General features: G+C 38.3%; 1 protein-coding gene across 1 annotated transcript in view; it reads right to left on the bottom strand.

Moving 5' to 3' along the window:
* Positions 1 to 22,126, bottom strand: part of TAOK1 (TAO kinase 1) — a 153,051-nt gene that overhangs the window by 14,849 nt on the left and 116,076 nt on the right. The window contains exons 14-19 of the mRNA XM_003483075.4: positions 16,985 to 17,221; positions 15,288 to 15,416; positions 11,013 to 11,216; positions 6,921 to 7,160; positions 3,566 to 3,778; positions 1,383 to 1,565 (exon numbers count right to left, since the gene is read on the bottom strand). Coding sequence (XP_003483123.1) covers positions 1,383 to 1,565; positions 3,566 to 3,778; positions 6,921 to 7,160; positions 11,013 to 11,216; positions 15,288 to 15,416; positions 16,985 to 17,221 — 1,206 coding nt within the window. The remainder of the gene's footprint in view (positions 1 to 1,382; positions 1,566 to 3,565; positions 3,779 to 6,920; positions 7,161 to 11,012; positions 11,217 to 15,287; positions 15,417 to 16,984; positions 17,222 to 22,126) is intronic.

Below are 22,126 nucleotides of genomic sequence, written 5' to 3'. Positions count from 1 at the left end.
GAGTGTCAGAAAAAGAGTAACATTTTATTTAGGTGGTTTTTTTTTTTTTTTTTTCTTTTGGCAACACCCACAGCATGTGGAAGTTACTTCCCCAGGCCAGGGATCAAACCTGCTTCACAACAGCAGCAATGCTGGATCCTTAACCCACTGAGCAAGGTCAGGGATCGAACCCGCAATCTCATGGTTCCTAGTTGGATTCGTTAACCACTGAGCCACGACGGGAACTCCCTAGGTTGGTTTTTTAAAAATCTACTTTTTAAATTTAATAAGGCATTCTGTTTTTATCACAAGAACTGTAGAAAACAGAGGAAAACTTATAGCCCAGAAACCATGACAGCTTTTAATAACTTAGGCAAGTGCTAACTTACAAAGGACCAATGGACCTAAGACTATCAGCTCTTGGGAAGTAAATGGCTCAGGAATTCTGGAACATAGCTCTGAATTCTGGATACAACTGATTTCTACTCGTCATCATAAATGCCCTTCCTCTCTTTCTCTCAAAATCTAAAAATCTTTTCCCATCAGCTTTCCCCCAACACACATACACACACACACACACACAGAGCTATCTTAATGAGTGGAATTAAATTCAGGGATTCTAGTTATATTCTCTAATGTATCTGAGAAAAAAAAGTAAAATAAAAAATAAATAAAAACCAATAAAACCTTACGTCTAGAATTAACATTTTCAGCCGGACTTCACTTGTGTGGAACTGCTTTTATCTTCTGTCCCCTACTATTCCACCAATCTGTACAGTTCCAGGATGGGGATACAAGAGTAAAGTACATATTCCAGATCTTTTGCCTCTCTTAGACAATCACTAATTCTCTTCGTTCTCTATCCAAGTTTTTCTCCATCCTCTTTAGGTAGAGGTAGATGCACAAAAGAAGTGAAGAAAGGAGTTCCTGTTATGGTGCAACAAGATCAGCGTTTCCCCACAGCAGCAGGATGAGGTTCGACCACTGGCTTGGCACAGTGGTTTAAAGGATCCAGTATTGCCACAGCTGTGGCTTGGATGTGATTGCTGGTCCAGGAATCAGGATTTGGCCCATGAAGCAGCCACAAAAAAAAGGGGGGTGAGGAGTGAGGAACATGGAACTAGAGCTACTCTCTCACAAGTCTACCATCTTCACATAACCCTACATCTTTCCTCTAGCAATTACTACTTAACTATATTCCCCTGATGTTTAGAATTTATTAATTATAAGGTTCATTACTGAATCACTAACTTTAAAGAAAAACATTACCAAAATTAGAATTAAGAAAATATGGTATTGTGAGAATAATTTAAAGCTACCTCCGTCAATATGAAAATGTATATATAAACTGTTTCTGATGAAAGCAAATAGTAGCACAATCAAATTCCTTCTATAACTTATACCTTTTGTTCTAAGAGTGCCCTGCGGAGAGAGACCCTCTGTTCAAGTTCCCGAAGCTCTCGATCATGTTGTGCCTCAGCTTGCATCTTGATTTTGCTCTGATATGCATTTAACAGCTCCAGTTCCTGCTGCAGCTGCATCTTCAAAACCTGGCACTCTGCTTCCTGTGCTTCATCCAAACGTAGCTGAAAGAGAGGAAAGAAAAAGACATATCCTACTGTGAGATATCTATTCATGACCTATGGAAAGGAAGTGTGAGAAAAGATATTACTATTTTGTAGAAAACACAATTGTTCTCTCGTATCTTGGGGTGAACATCTCTGAAAAAAGGAAGGCACAGTAACCACTGATAATATTATGAAGATAAAAGCTATCATAAGCTATTTGGAGGATGCCTGAATAACCATATTTTCCTTAAGAAAAATCTACAATCTGATAAGGTGTTATAAGAGTGAATCTCTGCAATAGAAATAACTATAGAACTACAGCCTCCAGACCAAATCAGGGCAGTTGCCTGTTTAGTTAATTAATTTTATAATCCACTAGTTAAGAATGGCTTTGATTTTCATTTTATTTTACTTTATTTTATTGCTTTTTTAGGGCTACACCCGTGGCATATGGAGGTTCCCAGGCTAGGGGCTGAATTGAAGTTACAGCTGCTGGCCTATACCATGGCGCACGGCAATGCCAGACCCTTAACCCACTGAGTGAGGCCAGGGATCGAACCCGCAACCTCATGGTTCCTAGTTGGATTTGTTTCTGCTGTGCCACAACAGGAACTCCAGGAATGGCTTTTACATTTTATTTATTCTTTTTGGCCATGCCTATGGCATGCAGAAGTTCACAGGCCAGGGATCGAACCCATACCACAGCAGCAACCTGAGCCACTGTATTGACAATGCTGGATCCTTAACCTGCTGAGCCATGTGAGAACTCATAAATATATGTATAATTTAGGGCTGCACTTGAAGCATATGGAACTTCCTAGGCTAGGGGTCGAATCAGAGCTGCAGTTGCTGGCCTATGCCACAGCCATAGCAATGCCAGATCCCAGCCACAACTGTAACCAACACTACAGTTCATGGCAATGTCGGATCCTTAAGCCACTGAGTGGGGCCAGGTATTGAACCTGAATCCTCATACATACTAGTAGGGTTCATTAATGCTGAGCCACAACAGGCACTCCAGAACTCCTGTCTAAGGTGTGTATACTGTTTTGTCTTTTTAGGGCCATACATGCAGCATATGGAAGTTCCCAGGCTAGGGGTCAAATCGGAGCTGCAGCTGCTGGGCTATGCCATAGCCACAGCAACTTGGGATCCAAGCTGTATCTGTGACCTACACCAGAGCTCACGGCGACACTGGATCCTTAACCCACTGAGCAAGGCCAGGGATTGAATCCACATCCTCAGGGAAACTACTAGGGTTCGTTATACTGAGCCATGATAGGAACTCCCTGGAACTCCTATATTTTAAATGGCTCTATAAGTACCCATGTAATATACTCAATTTTATATCCTGGCCCACAAAACTTAAAGTATTTACCATCTGGTCTCTTAAGAAAAAGTTTGTGGAGTTCCCGTCGTGGCGCAATGGTTAATGAATCCGACTAGGAATCATGAGGTTGCAGGTTCAGTCCCTGCCTTGCTCAGTGGGTTAACGATCCGGCGTTGCTGTGTCTCTGGCATAGGCTGGTGGCTACAGCTCCGATATGACCCCTAACCTGGGAACCTCCATATGCTGTGGGAGCGGCCCAAAGAAATAGCAAAAAAAAAAAAAAAAAAGAAAGAAAAAGTTTGTAAAACTTACATAGAAAATATTTGTATTTGCATACACTAAAATGTGACCATTTAGATTCCCAATGTAGTATTACTCCTGCCCACTGCTTATCAAAGCTGCTGCTCTAATCTTGCTATACCATTGTGATGTGTGCTAAACACCTGAGAGGCACTGACAGAGTCAGTCTATTCAGAACCTTACATCTAAATGTATCAATGAGAATTCTATATAAACCATGCTTACTTCTAAGCAATACTGAAAACAAGAAAATACAGACCAGTGCCACTATTTTCCAGGCTGCAGGAGAGCTATCATCTCTAACTAGTACTTTAATTGCTAGGATTTCATTCGAGTGGTGCAAAGAAAGGGGCACTATATTCATCTTGTCTAATAAAAGCAAACTCACAGCTTGTGTGGAGAGCATTTCATTAATGCTATGGTCATACTGTTCAGCCAAGATGGCTAACTTCCGGGTTTGCTCTTCCTTGAGCCGTTTCAGAACAGCTTTGTGCTCACTCTTTGGTGTAGTTTCCAGTAGGTGATTTCTTAATGCTTTGTACTGTCTGGTTTGTATTTTGCAGGTGTCCTGAAACTGCTTTTTTATTTGGAGTTCTTTAGACTGGGAAGGAAAAAAAAAAAGATGTATATAATCTTTAATATACGGCACATGGCTGATATAAAAATAAAGCTACTAGGAGAAAGAGAGAGGAAGACAAAAGGTCAAATCATAAGGTTTCAGGTACAGTACTTTTCCACTTTGCTATTAGGCCAGACCATTAGATTCTATGCATTTTTATAACAAAAACTCTAATTTAAACATTAGAATATTAAGAACCTCATTCTTATTTTTTGGTTGTACCTGCAGCATATGGAAGTTTCTGGGCCAGGGAGCGAACCCACGCCACTGCAGTTACAATGCCAGATCCTAAATCCTCTGCACCACAAGAATTCCAAGAACTTCATTTTTCATAAGATTTCAAGTAATACTATTATGCTAGTAAATTCAGTTATAGGTAAATATTAAAATTAACTTTGATTACTGTATATATTGATTATAGAAAATTAAAATGTATTCTCATGCATTAAAGTACAGTAGATGTAAAAGTAGTTTATTGGCCAGGCAAAACTTTATCAGATCTCTGAAGCAGAAAATAAGCATATTTGCTGTTCCTTATCTGAGACATCTTGCTCCAATTTCTTTCCTTTTTTTTTTTTGACCGCCCTGCAGTACATGGAGCTCCTGGGCCAGGGATAACATCCAAGCTGCAGCAGTGAACTAAGCAGCCAGATCCTTAATCTACTGTGCTGGGCCAGGGATCAAACCTATGTCCCAGCACTCCCAAGACATTGCCGACCCCCCATGAGCCACACAGCAGGAGCTCCTCCGATTTCTTTTAATGACAATCTCAACTCCAACTACAATAGTCTATGACAGATCCCAAATAAGTAAGGTATTAGTAACTGACTAATACTGCTATTATAACTGTCTTTTCCTTAAGGGGACAAACTATGTGAAGACATACTTAGTAAAGGCTTATTCTTTGAAACCACAAGCAAAAGCCTAAAAATCAGTCAAGCTAACCAATCTTTCAAAGGTCAAATAAAAGTTATAGGGCAAGGGGGGGGACGACAACCCTTCTTGGGGTAATGATAACAGACATGAACTACATAAATATTTCCGAGATAAAACAATTTGAGTTAAGAGACAGTAGATAAAGAAACAACAGGGTAGGCAATAGGTATGTATCCAATCCATTCCCTAGACATGGTACCCCAACCCCCCAAATCCTATCAACTTACATAAGTGCCCAAACTGAAGTCCCCCTACCCTCCTTTAAAGTCCTGAAGAAAGTTGGAACAGACACCTATTAATTAGGTAAATAAAAATGGGATAACCTGGTATTAAAATCAAGTCTTTTGCTCAAATTGAGTAAGCAGATAGAAATACATAACTAAAATGAACATGGTGATTTTCTTCCCTACTAAAGTAACAGAACATTCTCCTTAATGGAAAATCTTGAGGTCATTTGTCATCAGAAGGAGGCATTTATTCAATGTCTGACTGTGATTGTAAAACATTTTTCTCCTCACTTTTTGTATAGTATCTGTGAAGATAACACTAAGTTGACAAGCTTTCAAACTGAAAAGGTAATAAGAAGAAACAGAAAGGAATGGTTAGACACCAAACAACTCTATGCTAAGTCCTACAGAAATGGTTATATCAGCTTTATGGTATGACTACAAAAAACTAACAAGCTTTTGGTTTGGTTTACTGCTGGGTGCTGCTGACTTTAATACTATAATTAATTAATAATAGAGATATGTTATTTAAATAATATTTTGGTGGGAAATTGTCTGTTCTGTAGCCAAGAGAATATACCCCTCCATTACAAAGACAAAATAAATTTGAAAAATTGTTATCAATCTGGTTTTCTAAAGCAATGACTAAAGAAAGTTATGTGAGTAGTCAACATAAACTACTGCGAAATGATGTTAATTAGGTCTTCTGAAAACACAGCAAAGTGAAATTTTACTCAGGTTTGTAAGGAAAAGGTAAAAACATCTTAACTTTGCTTCTATACTTTGTTTAGGACAGCTTATTTGAGTGAAGTTGAGTGGGAATCAGAGGTACCATTGGGTGTGGTGTAGCTTCTAGATTTTGACACAGATTACTCCTGTGAATGAATTTCATTTTACTCCAGGACAGTAATTCAAGTAAGATCAAGAACCATTTTTAGAGTTCAATTAGTTTTAAAAAGGGGGTAGGTGTAAAAGTAAATACTGTGGGACCTGGGCTTCCTGGATTTAAGTAAGTTTAAACTATGTAGACATGTGCATATTAACTGACATGCTGCTATGGAGGTGAGCCTACACAGAGTGATGAGTTTTGTTTATTATGATTCATGTGAATATGCTCTTTTAAATATATATCACAAATCATAAACTTGGAAAATTTATTGGAATTGTTAACGCTGGTTAAATTTGGTGGTGGGGACTGTATGAGGTGGCTAGAGGGACAAGGAAAAAGACGGAAACCTTTACCTTTATAATATACTTTGGTGTCTTTTGAATTTCATACCATGTGAATGAATTCCTCTATACAAAGCAAATACAAAATTTAAAGTCCTTTGGTATTATATATCACTAATGCTTGTCTTTCCTTATTTGTTTGGGGGAGGGCATATACCAACTAGCTCCATTCTGATGTGCTAATTAAAAAATATACATAATCCAACTATTCATGTACATAAAAAAAAATTAAGCAGAATTAGAGTAATACTGTGATAACTCCACTAGTCCTCTTAAGATGAGTACAGACAATGAAAGGAGAGGAGGTAAAAAGGCATTTTTCATTCACTAGCTGCTGTACTGTACTGATTAGAAATTTACTCTTTCGTGAGGGGGATACAAATTACATTCAGAGCGAGTAAGATTCCAAAACTGGATTTCTTAGAACAAAAAAGAAGCCAATATGTTGGTATGTTAACAAGTAGACTATAATATCAGCACTGGACATGTGGGTACGTTAAAATAAGAATTTTGGTTCTTAGTTATGGCATTTCCCATAGTTAAAATTTTTTGTACTCTACTGAGAAATACACGTGCAAAAGTTGGTAGCTACAGACATCCATATTAAAACTAACTAAACATGCTTAAAATGAAAAGAAAAAAGTTTATTCAATTTTATCTTAGACTTTTACTGCTTATATGGATACCTTTTATCTCTTTTCCCTCTGTCAAGAAGCTTAGGCTAAAAGTACCTTCAGACTCTTAGGCTGTTGTCGAACCTCCATGACATGCTTTCGCCTCAGTTCTCGTTCTCTTCGCTTATTATATTCCAGCTGGTTAGTGAGCTCAGTTTGATGCTGCAATCTGATCAACTCACAGCGCATCTTCTGAATTGTGTTGAGGTGGCGGAACTCCAGTTCTTGCATAGATTCATGCTGTCGCAGCAGCATGGCATGCTCTAAGTCCTTTTGAGTCTGCCTTTTATTTAACTCCTAATCCGTAACACAAAAGACAAAGGTATAATTCATTGCTGTGCAATGCCCGAAAAAAAAAAAAAATCCCAAGAAACAGACTAACCAGGAAATAGACGCAATCCTCAGATTCAATAATGACTGCCTAGTAAATATTAGATTTTATGATCTTTAGTGTAGTAAATGGGCAATTAGCAGCGCTAATCTAATTATTTTCATTTACTAGTCCATTAATACTATTTTATACAATAAATGTAAGACATATCAAATATGTTTGAAAAGGCTTAATGCCCTTCCTTCTTCCTTTCCTTCTTTATCTGTCTTCTGATTTTACATTTGAAGAGAACTTTGAATTTCTTTTTTTACTTTTTCAGCCGCACATGGAAGGTCCTGGGCCAGAGACTGAATTTGAGCTAAAGCAGCACCTACACTATTGCTACAGCAACACTGGGCCACGCTGGGGATCGAACCGGTGCCTCCACAGAGACAAGCCAGACCATTCACCCACTGCAACACAGCAGAAACTCCCTTTGAATTTCTTCAGAGTATCCTATTCAATTCTATTACATACAATACCCAGGACAGTGTAGTGGATAAGAACAAGGATTCTGGAGCGAGACTGCCTGTGTTCTAAATCCTGGCTCTAATACTTACAAGCACTACGTCCTTGCCTTAGTTATTTAAACTATCTGTGGTTCAGTTTCACCACTTTTCAAATGGAGATAAAAATATTTTGTTATTTCACAGATTTAATGCGAGGATGAACTGAGCTCATAAATGGAAAGTTCTCAGTACAATACCTAGAACATGATGCTCAATAAATGTTCTATTTCTTTTTTTCAGATGAAAAAGAACAAGTGCACAACACTCAAACAACGTAGAAGTCAAACCTGCCCCCTCTGCCTCTGCAAACCCTCTCTCCAGAAGCCAACATGTGGAGCAAATGCTCCCCAAACTTCCCCATGCTTATCATGAAACATCTATTATACAAAAACATGTAGTTTTAAAACTGAGTAACAATATACATTTTAGGGATGTAATGTGCTTTCTTCACCTAACAATATAATGGACTAGGACTCAGTGTTGCCAGTCTTTTAAACTGTTCTCTCTCTTTTTTTGTCTTTTTAGGGCTGCACTCATCGCATATGGAAATTTCCAGGCTAGGGGTTGAATCAGAGTTGTAGCCGCTGGCCTACACCACAGCCACAGCAATGCCAGATTTGAGCTGTGTCTATAACCTACACCACAGCTCATGGCAACACTGGATCCTTAACCCACTGAGTGAGGCCAGGGATCGAACCTGCATTCTCATGGATGTTAGTCAGACTCATTTCTGCTGAGTTACAATGGGAACTCCTAAACTGTTCTTATTTAATTGCTGCAACTGTTTTAATCTGAATTTCCTGAATTATCTGGAATTATTAGTGAATTTGAACAATTATGCTATATTTGAAGCTTATTATTATTATTTTTTTGCTTTTTAGGGCCGCATCAGCAGCATATGGAAATTCCCAGGCTAGGGGGTCCAATCGGAGCTATAGCTGCTGGCCTACACCATAGCCACAGCAACATCAGATCCAAGCCATGTCTGCAACCTACACCACAGCTCATGGAAATGCTAGATCCTTAATCCACTGAGCAAAGCCAGGGATTGAACACGCAATCTCATGGTTCTTAGTCGGATTTGTTTCCATTGCACCATGACGGGAACTCCTTGAAGCTTATTTTAAATCACTATCAGAAATAAATTTATTTGTACTCACAGGTATTCCTGATAATGAGAATATTTGTTTTCACTGGCACAAGAGTTTCTACACTTGCCCAATTAATAATTACATGATTATAGGAGTTTCCGTCATGGCTCAGCAGAAACAAGTCTGACTGGCATCCATGAGGACACAGGTTCGACCCCTGGCCTCGCTCAGTGGGTTAAGGATCCCATGTTGCTATGAGCTATGGTGTAGGTCACAGATGTGGCTCAGATCTGGCGTTGCTGTGGCTGGGGTGCAGGCCAGCGCCTACATCTCCGATTCAACTCCCTAGCCTGTGGCTCTCCATATGCTGTGGGTGTGGCCATAAAAAGATAAAAAGAAAAAAAATTATGCAATTACAAAGTAAACCCAAGCACCTATGGCCAATAATCTATGACAAAGGAGTCAAGAATATAGAATGGAAAAAAGTCTCTTCAATAAGGAGTGTTGGGAAAACTGGACAGCTACATGCAAAAGAATGAAAATAGAATGTTCTCTAACACCATATACAAAAATAAACTCAAAATGGATTAAAGACTTAAATGTAAGACCGGATACTGTAAAACTCTCAGAGGAAAACACAGGCAGAATACCCTGACATAAACTATAGCAGTATCTTCTCAGATTCACCTCCTAATGACAATAAAAACTAAAATAAACAAATGGGACCTAATTAAACTTAAAAGGTTTTTCACAGCGAAGGAAACTATAAACAAAACAAAAAGACAATCCACAAATGGGAGAAAATATTTGCAAATGAAGGAACTGACGAGATCAATCTCTAAAATATACAAACATCTCCTCTGCTCAATATCAAAAAAACCCCCAAAGAATCCAATCAAAAAATGGGCAGAAGATCTAAAATAGACATTTCTCCAATGATGACATAGAGATGGCCAAAAAAATATGAAAAGATGTTCTATGTCACTAATTATTAGAGAAATGCAAGTCAAAACTACTATGATTACCACCAACCAGAATGGCCATCACCAAAAAGTCTACAAATAAAAAATTCTGGAGAGGGTGTGGAGAGAAGGGGACCCTCTTACACTGTTGGTGGGAATGTATACTCATGCAACCAGTATGGAAAACAATATGGCGGTTCCTCAAAAAATTAAAAACAGAACTACCAAATGATCCAGCAATCCCACTCCTGAGCATCTATCCAGAGAAAACTATAATTCGAAAAGATACATGCACCCCAATGTTCACTGCAGTACTTACAAGAGCCAAGACATGGAAGCAATCTAAATGTCTATCAACAGAAGAATGGAAAGAAGATGTGGTACATATACACTATGGAATATTACTCAGCCATTAAAAAAGAATGAAACAATGCTATCTGCAGAAACATGGATGGACCTAGAGACTATCATACTAAGTGAAGTTAGATAGTGGAAGAAAAACATCATATGATGTCACCTATATGTGGAATCTAAAAATAAGGACACAATTGAACTCATTTGCAAAATAGAAACAGACTCACGGACTTAGAACTCTACTCAGTATTGTGTGATAATCTATATGGGAAAAGAATCTCAGAGACAATGGATATGTATATATGTATGACTGGGTCACTTTGTTGTACAGCAGAAATTATCATAACCTTGTAAATTAACTCCAATAAAACAAAAAAAATTATGTGATTATAAAAATATGCTAAGTGGTAACACATATTTCATGGCACTCATTGCAAATCAAAAGGCATAAATTATCCAGTTAATTTTAACATATTTAAAAATGAATACTTCCCTCATCCACAGACTTAATATTTATTTAATAAATCCATATCGAATACCACTATGGGACAAATACTAGGGATATAAAGACCTAAACAAAACCAGTAATTTCATAAAACTTCTATTCTAGGCATGAAGAGAGTCTTCCCTCCTAAAAAAAGCATATGCGTGCAAGAGAGAGAAGTACAAAGAACATTCAAAAAAGGAAGAGGAGGACTGGTGATCAGGGAAGGCATTTCTGAGGAGGTGATATCTAAGATACCCGAAGGGAGGAAGATAACCCAGGGAAGAATAATTCAGGCTAAGGGAAGTACAAGTGCAAAGACTCTGAGGCTGGGAAGTGAGTGACGTACTTTCAGGAGAGATTCTGGTTTCAAACTTACCTCCCTGACAAGGTCCTGCTCTAAGTTATGTCGCCCAAGCAACATTCTTCTCTTGAAGCGACGGCATTCCAGCTCTAGGTATTGTCTCTGACGCCGTAGAAGATTAGCCTCTTCTTCTGCTTGGAAATGTTGTATGTTTTCCTTCTGCTTTGAAAGCCACTCCTGTTTTTCTTTTTTGGGGGTGCTCTGATTTTCATTCAGCTCCTGGCAACACAAAAGACAACTCAGCTCAAAATGTACAAAAATTAACTACGTGAATATACCATTTGATATCTGATACATTTAAATAAAAGTACTTGCGTCCTTTCTTTCTTTCTTTTTTTTTTTTGTCTTTTTGCTATTTCTTGGGCCGCTCCTGCGGCATATGGAGGTTCCCAGGCTAGGGGTCGAATCGGAGCTGTAGCCGCCGGCCTAAGCCAGAGCCACAGCAACGCAGGATCCGAGCCACATCTGCGACTTACACCACAGCTCACGGCAACGCCAGATCATTAACCCACTGAGCAAGGGCAGAGACCGAACCCGCAACCTCATGGTTCCTAGTCGGATTCGTTAACCACTGCGCCACGATGGGAACTCCAATTGTGTCCTTTCTAATGCTCAAGGCAGGACAATGACCTTAAGGAGGTGGCTAGTATTTTCCTATTCTTGAGTTACGCATGAAGTAGGACAGAAAAACAGAAATGTATACTAGAACACATGCATATCTTTCAGTTTTACACAGCCACACCTATGATGGTTCCTAGTTTTGTTTTGGCCACACTCAGAGCATGTGGAAGTTCCTGGGCCAGGGATCAAACCTGTACCACAGCAGCAACCCAACCCACTGTAGTGACGATGGATACTTAACCCGCAGAGCTACACAGGAACTCCAAATTGTTCCTAGCTTTAAAAGCGTACAATATTGGTAAACGAAATAAAACATATTTTTCTTTAAATCCTTCCCAAGAAGAGACAAAAGGCTTTCAGATAAAAAAGACTTCTATGAATTAAAATTAGGGCTAAAATACAACTATGTGTCACTTCTTGGTTTCTGACATTCTAAATATTAAGCTTTTGGCAATATTATGGATGGACTCAATATAAAAGAATTAAGAATTAAATGGAAAATCAACAAAAACATGGGAAAACAGAGATCTTTGTGAAAGGTATTTAATACCAGGCATTAATAACCACTAAATAAATCAAAACCAGTGCTTTTGTATAGCATTTAAAATATTATTTGGAGTTCCCATTGTGGCTCAATGGTAGTGAATGCCACTAGTAACCACAAGGATGTGGGTTCAATCGTGGTCTCACTCAGTAGGTTAAAGATCTGGTATTGCCATGAGCTGTGGTGTAGGCTGCAGGTCTGGAGTTGCTGTGGCTGTGGTGTAGGCCAGCAGCCATAGCTCTGATTCAACGTGTAGCCTAGAAACGTCCATACGCCATGGGTTCAGCCCTAAAAAGACTAAATAAGTAAATAAAACATTATCTTACAAACAACCTAAATGAAAACGTATTTATATTAGGCAAGATGAGAACACTGGCAATGCACTAAATGAAGCAAATTCTAGAAAGATAATACTAATATATTTTCAACCTAAAAAGCATCAATATGGGAGTTCCCGTGATGGCGCAGTGGTTAACGAATCCGACTAGGAACCATGAGGTTGCGGGTTCGGCCCCTGCCCTTGCTCAGTGGGTTAACGATCCGGCGTTGCCGTGAGCTGTGGTGTAGGTTGCAGACGCGGCTCAGATCCCGTGTTGCTGTGGCTCTGGCTTAGGCCGGTGGCTACAGCTCCGATTCGACCCCTAGCCTGGGAACCTCCATATGCCGCAGGAGCGGCCCAAGAAATAGCAACAACAATAACAACAACAAAAACACAAAAAAGACAAAAAAAAAAAAAGCATCAATATTGCAAATGACATAAGTGAGCCATCTTTCCTAAGTATAAGATAATTTTTCAGAGACTATTAACTTTATGGTCCTTTCCCTGTTTTTTAAGAAAGAGATCAATTATTTTTTTTTCAGGGCTGCATCTGCAGCATATGTAAATCCCCTGGCTAGGGGTTGAATTGGAGCTTCAGCCGCTGGTCTATGTGAGATCCATTCTTTATAACTTTAGTTCATCAGATATTCAAACACCTTTTCTTTTTTGCTTTTTAGGGCCACACCCACAGCATATGGAGGTTCCCAGCTAGGGGGTCGAATCAGAGTGACAGCTGCCGGCCTAAGCCGCAGCTGCAACAATTCAGGATCCGAACATAGCTCATGGCAATGCTGGATTCTTAACCCACTGAGTGAGGCCAGGGATCGAACCCTGCAACCTCGTGGTTACCAGCTGGGTTCACTTCTGCTGCACCACAATGGGAACTCCTTCAAACACATTTTTAAAAATCACAGAAATTAGCAGTTCTCAACTTAAGGGCATATGTGTACATGGGAAGAGACAAGGCACATACATGAAGAATCACCTGAGTATCTTTTTCAAAATCTTTTGCTAGGGAACTTACCCACAAAGATTCTACTATGTACATTCCTCTACGCTAAAAATCATTATTTTAAATGAAATGTAGCTTCTAAAAGAAAAAGAATTAGTTGGGCTACATGTTATATGCTTAAAGGATTATCTAAAGCAATGCAACCATAAAACTAAAATTTCATTTCACTGGGAAATGGATCTGTAAAACTGCATTTTGTTGAATATTTACTTACAACTGGCAATCCTATTTACAATATTTTCAAACCCAATTTGCTAGTATAGATTTCACATCTTTTTTATTATAGTCATGGAAGCGTACTGCAGGTTACACCTTTTAGAGTTAAAAAAATCTTTTCAGTGAAGCTCAGTTGGCAGCAATTTTAGAACCAACATGTCTGTAAAAAGACATATACATATCTGATTATAAACCAAATTCCTACACAAAAGCATTGCTAGCAAAGAGATTCCTATTATTTTATCAAGATCAATTTATCAGTACCCTAATAATTAGTTACAAGGACTAAAAATTTCAATTTGGCTGTAAAAGGGGGTCTAAATTGAGACATATCATTTTTCTGTCCTAACTACTATCTAAAATAAATAACCCCTTTAAGAAACTGCTTGGAACAATCAAGCCTTTCTTCAAAGTTAAGATTACATCTGCTTTTTTTTTTTTTGTCTTTTTAGGGACGCACCTGCAGCATATGGAGGTTCCCACACTAGGGGTCTAATGGGAGCTGTTGCTGCCAGCCCACTCTAGATCCAAGCTGCATCTAGGACCTACACCACAGGTTCATGGCAATGCTGGATCCTTAACCCACTGAGCGAGGCCAGGGATTGAACCCACAACCTCACGGTTCCTAGTCAGATTCGTTTCCACTGCGCCACGACAGGAATTCCAGATTACATCTGCTTTTAAAAGAAGTTCAGGAGTTCCTGTTGTTGCTCAGCGGAAACAAATCTGACTACCATCCATGAGGATGAAGGTTCGATCCCTGGCCTCACTCAGTGGGTTAAGGATCCAGTGGGGCCATGAACTGTGGTGTAGGTCATAGACAAGGCTCAGATCTGGTGTTGCTGTGGCTGTGGTGTGGGCCACTGGCTACAGCTCCTATTTGACCCCTAGCCTGTGAACTTACATATGCCACAGGTTCGGCTCTAAAACGAAAAAAGAAAAAAGTTAAAAAATGCAGCACACAGAGGGCAAATAAATATGAAATCATGGTGTTATGAAAGAAGTATCACTGTGTTTTGCTATTTAAGGAAATGCAATGAGCAAATATGCCTCTTATCATTACTCTATGTTAAAACTGGAATAAGAACAAATTATAGTTATCTTCTGAGTCTACTTTTAAAAAAGGGAATGTGTGGCTTCTCACAGCTCAAGTATTTTATTTCTTTTGAGTCAGTTATTTAGTAAGTACATAGGAAAGTTATTATAAATAAAATATAATTTTTAGGAGTGATACTTTTTAGATCCTACTCAACTGAGGATTGCAGTCTATTGAAGAGTAACTGATAACAATCAATGCCTTCATTCAAATTGGTATACATCACAAGCAACAAAAGAAAAATTTATCCTAATAGTTCTCTGAATTGATAAACATAAATACATATTTGATTTAGCCTAATGATTCTATGAGTTGATCACTATCACTAGATAAAATCGGTAAAGAGATAACTGGCTTGAAAATTTTTGTAAGTACCTCATGGACTTCCCATGTGGCTCACAATGTAACTACTCAGCATTGCTTCTACAGTGGCTGTGGCTTGACCCCTAGCTCAGGAACTTGTTTAAAAAAAAAAAAAGTACCTCTTTAAGCTGTTCTTTTCGAAGTTTATATTCTCTTTTCTGGGACTCCAAAAAGCTGTTCAATTCTTTCTTCTGTTGGGCCTGAATATGTTGCTGAAATTTTTTCTCTTCATTGGCCATCACTTTAGCCTATACAAAATTTAAACAAATGGATCAAATTAAATAAATAGACTGATTCAAAGCAGCAGTTTAATACATACCACTAAGGATATTTTTTCCCCCTAAAAACATAAAATCAGTATAAGCACTACTAAAATAAGAATATCCAAATTATTAAGTATTATTCAGCATCCTTATCATTTGAATTTCAGAGAACCAATAAAATGGAATTCATCTTTAAAATGGTGATCTTTTACAGAATCAAAATGTTCTCACCTTTCTAAAAACATTTAACAAGAATAGCCCTTCCTCAGTAAGAAAAATACATATTTATTCACAAATATATTAGATCATGATTTTTCATCTGGATTGACTTATATATTAAGTAATATAATACATTCATCTTCAACTTAAACTCTGACCTTTTATATATTAAACTATATGACAATGTTAGATATATGTATCATACTGTTTTATTTCTGATTATATATGTAAGGTATATTTATTGTAGATCATTTAAGAAATATAGAAAAACACCAAGGGAAAAAACTTACAGGATTTTAGCAACAAGAGACAACCAACATAAATACATTGGTGCACACCCTTCCTAATTTTTTCTCTTTTTATTTCTTTGCTTTTTAGGGCTGCGCCTGAGGCATATGGAAGTTCCCAGGCTGGGGGTCAAATCAGAGCTGCAGCTGCCGGCTTACACCACAGCCACAGCAACTTGGGATCCTCAACCCAGTGAGCAAGGCCAGGGATCGAACCTGCATCCTCCTCTTGGATACTAGTCAGGTTTGTTAGCAATGAGCCACGTCGGGAACTCCCACATACCTACATTTTAAATAAATATGTGCAATCATATTGTACATCCTATTTCATGAATTGTTTTTCTAAATATATTAATAGCTGACCCTTCCCAAGTTATTATAAATACTATCCAATGCCCAATAGAACTCTAAATATCTATACACTCTTTTACCAAAGTACTTCAAAGTCAAATATTTATTTACTCCATAAATTATTCTGTCAAATTCTGTACTATTATGAAAGAGCAGTTCTTTTTTGGGGCATTGATGAACAGGGTAACCATGATAAATAATGCCTCAGATGTATTTCTAGTTATTGTGTGAATTTACTGAGAAGCTTACATTTTACTTGACAGATTGACTATCAAAGTAAAATTTAACTGATGGGATATCAAAAACATTAGAAGGTTTCATATTAAAATGCTGCTATAAATTTAAAAAAACAAGCAGAGAAGAAAATCATGAATGATTTTTTGAGACCCATATCACCTGCTGATAGATGATTAACAAACTCCTCAGATACTCAGGGTACCGAGGGCCTAGAATGGTTGCATGACTTACCCACAGTGATACTACAAAAGTATCACTCTCAGGAAATAATCTCACATCTGTTAGTTCCCAGACTCAGTACTTGATATTATACATGTCATACATAAATTTTTCTTCTTGTCCCCAACTGATGTGCTTGGTTTTGGAGAAAAGATATCCTACCACCAAAATGCCATCTTGGTTAATTCTGAGATAGTTAACGAGGTAGAATAAATAAATTATTAATACTGAATCAGCCACCTCTTTTTCCATAGCAGCCTGATGTTTCTTGATAAGTTTCTCCATTTCTGCAGCAAAATTATTACGCTGTGTTTCAAGATCTTTGTCTAATCTAAGGCGATGTTCATCCATCTCAGCCTTTAGCTTATTTTCCAGAGTCATTAGCTGCTTTTGATGTTGTCGCCTCATTCTCTTATAGCCAGACATCTGTTCTCTAAGTTCAGAGTCCTGCTCATGTTCTTGCATTTGCCTTGTAACCTAGGCACAAAAACAGTGGAGAGAAAAGAATAAAATACAGCAAAACATTTTTCTTTTAGAAGCATTTTAGACCACTCTACTATTAATTACGTAGGCAATTACTGTAAGAGATTCCAGCAAGCAGTTTCCAATTAAATTTCCAGCAAGTTATTTTTTTTTTTTCTTTTTCGGGCTGCACCTGTGGCACATGGAGGTTCCCAGGCTAGGGGTCGAATTGCATTGAACCTGGATACTAGTCATTTTGGTATCTACTGAGCCACAACAGGAACTCCCTCCAACAGGTCTTTTAAAGAAATAGGCTGGTTCTAAAATTTTTATGAGAACGTAAAGGACCTAAAATGGTCAATCTTGAGGGGAAAAACAGTTGGAAGATACACATTTCAGTAATCAGTGTGCTACTGGTGAAAGGATAGGTTGCATAGATCAAAGCAACAGAATAAAAGATGGAAGTAGACCAGCACATATTTAGTCAATTGATTTTCCAACAAAAAGTCAAGTTAATTCAAAGAGGAAATAATGTATTATCATCAAATTCTCTTTAAACAACTGGTTCTCTGTATATAAAAACAAAAATCTTGACTCCTATATCACTCTATATACAAAAATTACTTTGAAAAGAATCATTTGACATAAACACAAAACCCAGAGTCATAAAACAGAAGAAAACATCTTCATGACCCCAGGGTAGGCAAGTATTTCTTGGGCTGGACACAAAAAGCACTGACAATAAAGAAGAAAAATGGAAAAAAGAAAAAAAAAGGAGAATAAAAAGAAAAAAGGTACAAGTTGGATTTTTTGAGGCCAAATTCATGTATTTATTTAAAAATTTTTTTTGTCCTTTTAGGGCCACATCCGTGGCATATAGAGGTTCCAGGCTAGGGGCTGAATCAGAGCTGTAGCCACTGGCCTACACCACAGCTCATGGCAACATCAGATCCTTAACCCACTGAGCGAGGCCAGGGGTTGAACCTGCGTCCTCACGGATACTAGTCAGATTCGTTTCTGCTCAGCCATGATGGGAACTCCAAAACTAATTTAAAACTATATGAACAACTCAGTAGCATTTAGTACATTCACAATGTCAGGCAACCACAACCTCTATCTAGTTGTGAAACACTTTTATCACCTCAGAAGAAAACCTTGCACCTGTTAATGCAGCTGCTCTTCCTTTTCCCTTTCTGGTAACCACCAATCTATTTTCTATCTTTATGGATTTATCTTTTCTGGATAGTTCATATAAATAGAGTCATGTAATACATGACCTTTTGTGTCTGGCTTCTTTCATTTAGCATGTTTTCAAGATTCATCCATTGTTGTATGGCATGTATCAGTACTTCAATTCTTTTTATAGCTAAATGATATCTATTATTTGTGTGCACCATAATTTATCCATTCATCCACTGGTAAACATCCATGCTACTTCCACCTTTTTGGCATTGTGAACAGTGCTGCTGTGAACTTATACTTATTTGAGTACCTGTTCTTTGTTTTCTTTCTTTTTTTAAAATTTTATGGCTGCACCCGTGGCATACGGAAGTTCCCAGGCCAGGGATTAAATCAAAGCTGCAGCTGCTGGATCTTTTACCCCCTGTGCCAAGCTGGGGAAGTTTTCAGGCTAGGGGTCAAATTGGAGCTGCAGCCACCAGCCTACACCATAACCATAGCAATGCAGGATCTGAGCCTCATCTGTGACCTACACCACAGCTCACGGCAACAATGGATCCTTTAATGCACCAAGTGAAGCCAGGGCCAAACCCACATCCTCATGGATACTATCTGGGTTCGTTACCACTGAGCCACAACAGGAACTTCCTTTTACCTATATTTTAATTGGGTTGTTTAAATTGGAATTTAAAACTAAAAAATTGTAACCTCTTATCAAGATAAGAAAAAGACTAGGTAAATCACAGATGAAGAAAAAATAATTGCAAGATATATGAGATATAATACTTGTTTCTCTATATAAAGAACTCCGAGGAGTTTCCCAGTGGCCTAAGAGTTAAATGATCTAGTGTTGTCTCTGCTATAGGCCTGGATTCAATTCCCGGCCCAGGAACTTCTGCATGCCATGGGCATGACTGAAACAAAACAAAACAAAACAAAAAGAACTCCTACAAATCAATATTAAAAATATGAACATCTAAATAAGAAACCAGGCAAAAGACCTGAAGAGATACTCTATTAAAGAAGATATATGAACAGACAATAAGCACATGAAAAGGTGCTTATTATGACATCTTTAATCATAGGGAAATGCAAAAATACCCCAAAAACCCACTATGGGATTCCATTTCACACCCACTATAATGGCTAAAATAAAAAAGACTGACAACACCAAATACTGGAGAGGATATGGAACAGTTGGAACTCTTATACACTGCTGATGGGCACATGAAATGGTATACCCATTCTGGAAAACTGCTTGACAGTTTCTTAGAAAGTTAAACACACACACACACCCATGGCCCAGCAATTCTACTTTTTTCTTTCCTTTTTTTGGTCTTTTAGAGTCACACCCACAGCATATGGAGGTTCCCAGGTTGGGGTCTAATCAGAGCTACAGCCACCAGCCTACACCAGAGCCACAGCAACGCCAGATCCGAGCCTCATCTGTGACCTATACCATAGCTCACGGCAACACCAGAACCTGAACCCACTAAGTAAGGCCAGGGATTGAATCCACAACCTCATGGTTCCTAGTGGGATTTGTTTCCGCTGTGCCATGATGGGAACTCCAATTCTACTCTTTTTTATCCCCCCTTTTTTGGCTGTCCTGCGGCATATGGAGTACCCAGGACAGGGATCAGATCCAGACCTACACAGCAGCTGTGGCAACACAGGATGCCCAGCCCACTGGGCTAGGCTAGAGATCTGAACCTGTGCCCCAGAGCTCCAGAGACGCCTCTGAGATCCAGTTGTGTCACTTGGGAACTCCAGCAATTCTACTCAAAGATTTGTATAAGAATGTTTACAGCAACCTATATGCAAAGCCCCAAATGAGAATCAAGCCAAGTGTTTATCAACAGAAGAATGGATTTTAAAATTTGGGTATAGACACACAATGGAAAACTATTTACAGTAATAAAAAAGAATGAACTTTGACGAACATAATATAGATGGATTTCAAAAACACTGAGTATATTCTTTGTGGGGTTCTTTTGTGGCATAAAAGGTTAAGCATCTGGCTTTATCACTGTAGTGGCTTGGGTTGCTGCTGTGGCAAGGGTTCAATTCCTGGCCCAGGAATTTCCATACTATAAAAAAAAAAAAAAGGCACATTCTGTGTGATTGCATTTATATGAAATCCAAAAATAGTTAAAACTAATAGTAGTGAAGAGACAGAAAATGGTGGTCATGAGAGTAGAGAACTGACTAGAGGACAGTATGAGGGAACTTTCTGGGATAACAAGAAATTTTAATCTTTTTTTTTTCCCTTTTCTTTTTATGGCCGCACCTGAGGCATATGGAAGTTCTCAGGCTAGGGGTCTAATTGGAGTTGCAGCTGAGGTCTATGTACACCACAGCCTGGCAACACCAGATCTGAGCAGCATCTGCAACCTATGCCAGAGCTTGTGGCAACGCTGGATCCTTAACTCACTGAGCAAGGCCAGGGATTGAAACTGCATACTCACAGAGAGAGCATCAGGTCCTTAATTCACTGAGCCATAATGGGAACTCCAAATCTTTTTTTTTTTTAAATTGATGGTTAACATAGTATGTACCACTAAAAACTTCAAATTGAATACCAAAGATCTATGCATTTTACTGTATGAAAAAAATTCAAGGCAGAAGAAATTACACTGAGATATGGTAATAATACTGAATAATACAGCTATGTTTATCTTTGTACACAAATCTACCTATTCTCTTAATGTTTTATTTGAAATAAATGGAATTATTAGACTTAAGGATATGGATCTTAAAGTCTTCTAAATCTATAACATAAGAGTACCTTTAATTATTCTGAGAGCTAAAATTTGAGATAGAAGACTTGCTTGGGAAACATTTAATATATGCCAAGTAATACGTCTTCCCAGGAGCTGGGCCCCTATCCAGGTATTTATTTTAAAAGTCATGAAAAAATTAGGCAATCTTTGCTACTTGCTATCTTCAAAGAGTTATTTACATGTTATAGAATAGTGGAATGACTTGACTTTTGGTGGAAGATGGTGTTCTTTTTTTTTGTCTTTTTGCCTTTTCTAGGGCCGCTCCTGCAGCATATGGAGGTTCCCAGGCTAGGGGTCGAATCGGAGCTGTAGCCGCTGGCCTACACCAGAGCCACAGCAACTCGGATCTGAGCCGCGCCTGTGACTTACACCACAGCTCACGGCAACACCGGATCCTTAACCCACTGAGCAAGGCCAGGGATCGAACCCGCAACCTCATGGTTCCTAGTCAGATTCATTAACCACTGTGCCACAAGGGGAACTCCGAAGATGGTGTTCTTGACCCCAAATGTCATTCAGATTCATGGGTCACAACAAAGGATTCATAAAATCTGCTAGTTGATAACTCAGATAACTCCCATAGATTTTTTTTCTTTGTCATATTTTCTAATAACCTATTTTTCCTTTGATATCTCAATGTAATTTCTTTCTAACCCTCCTATTCTTTGTTATGTTTTCATCCTATATACCTGAGTGATCGGGGTTAAAAATACCCCAGTATAACAACATCCTTATAATGGATAAATAATCCACTTTTATTACTTGGGAAATCAGAAGAACAACATTTTGAGTTTATCAAATTGGATTACTAGGTATTTCCTAAACACCCTCCCTCATTTTGGTTAGCCTGTCTAATCCTAGGTGGAAATAACATTTTTCCTCTCTCCTGTGCCTAAAACTAGTCATTATTAAAAGCTCAAATGATTTGTTTTATAAATACTTCCTTTATGCCCCGAAT

This window comes from Sus scrofa, chromosome 12, assembly GCF_000003025.6.
Source record: "Sus scrofa isolate TJ Tabasco breed Duroc chromosome 12, Sscrofa11.1, whole genome shotgun sequence".
NCBI classification, from domain to species: Eukaryota; Metazoa; Chordata; class Mammalia; order Artiodactyla; family Suidae; genus Sus; species Sus scrofa.
Note: the sequence above shows the minus strand (reverse complement) of the source record. Positions and strands in the feature narration are given on the sequence as shown.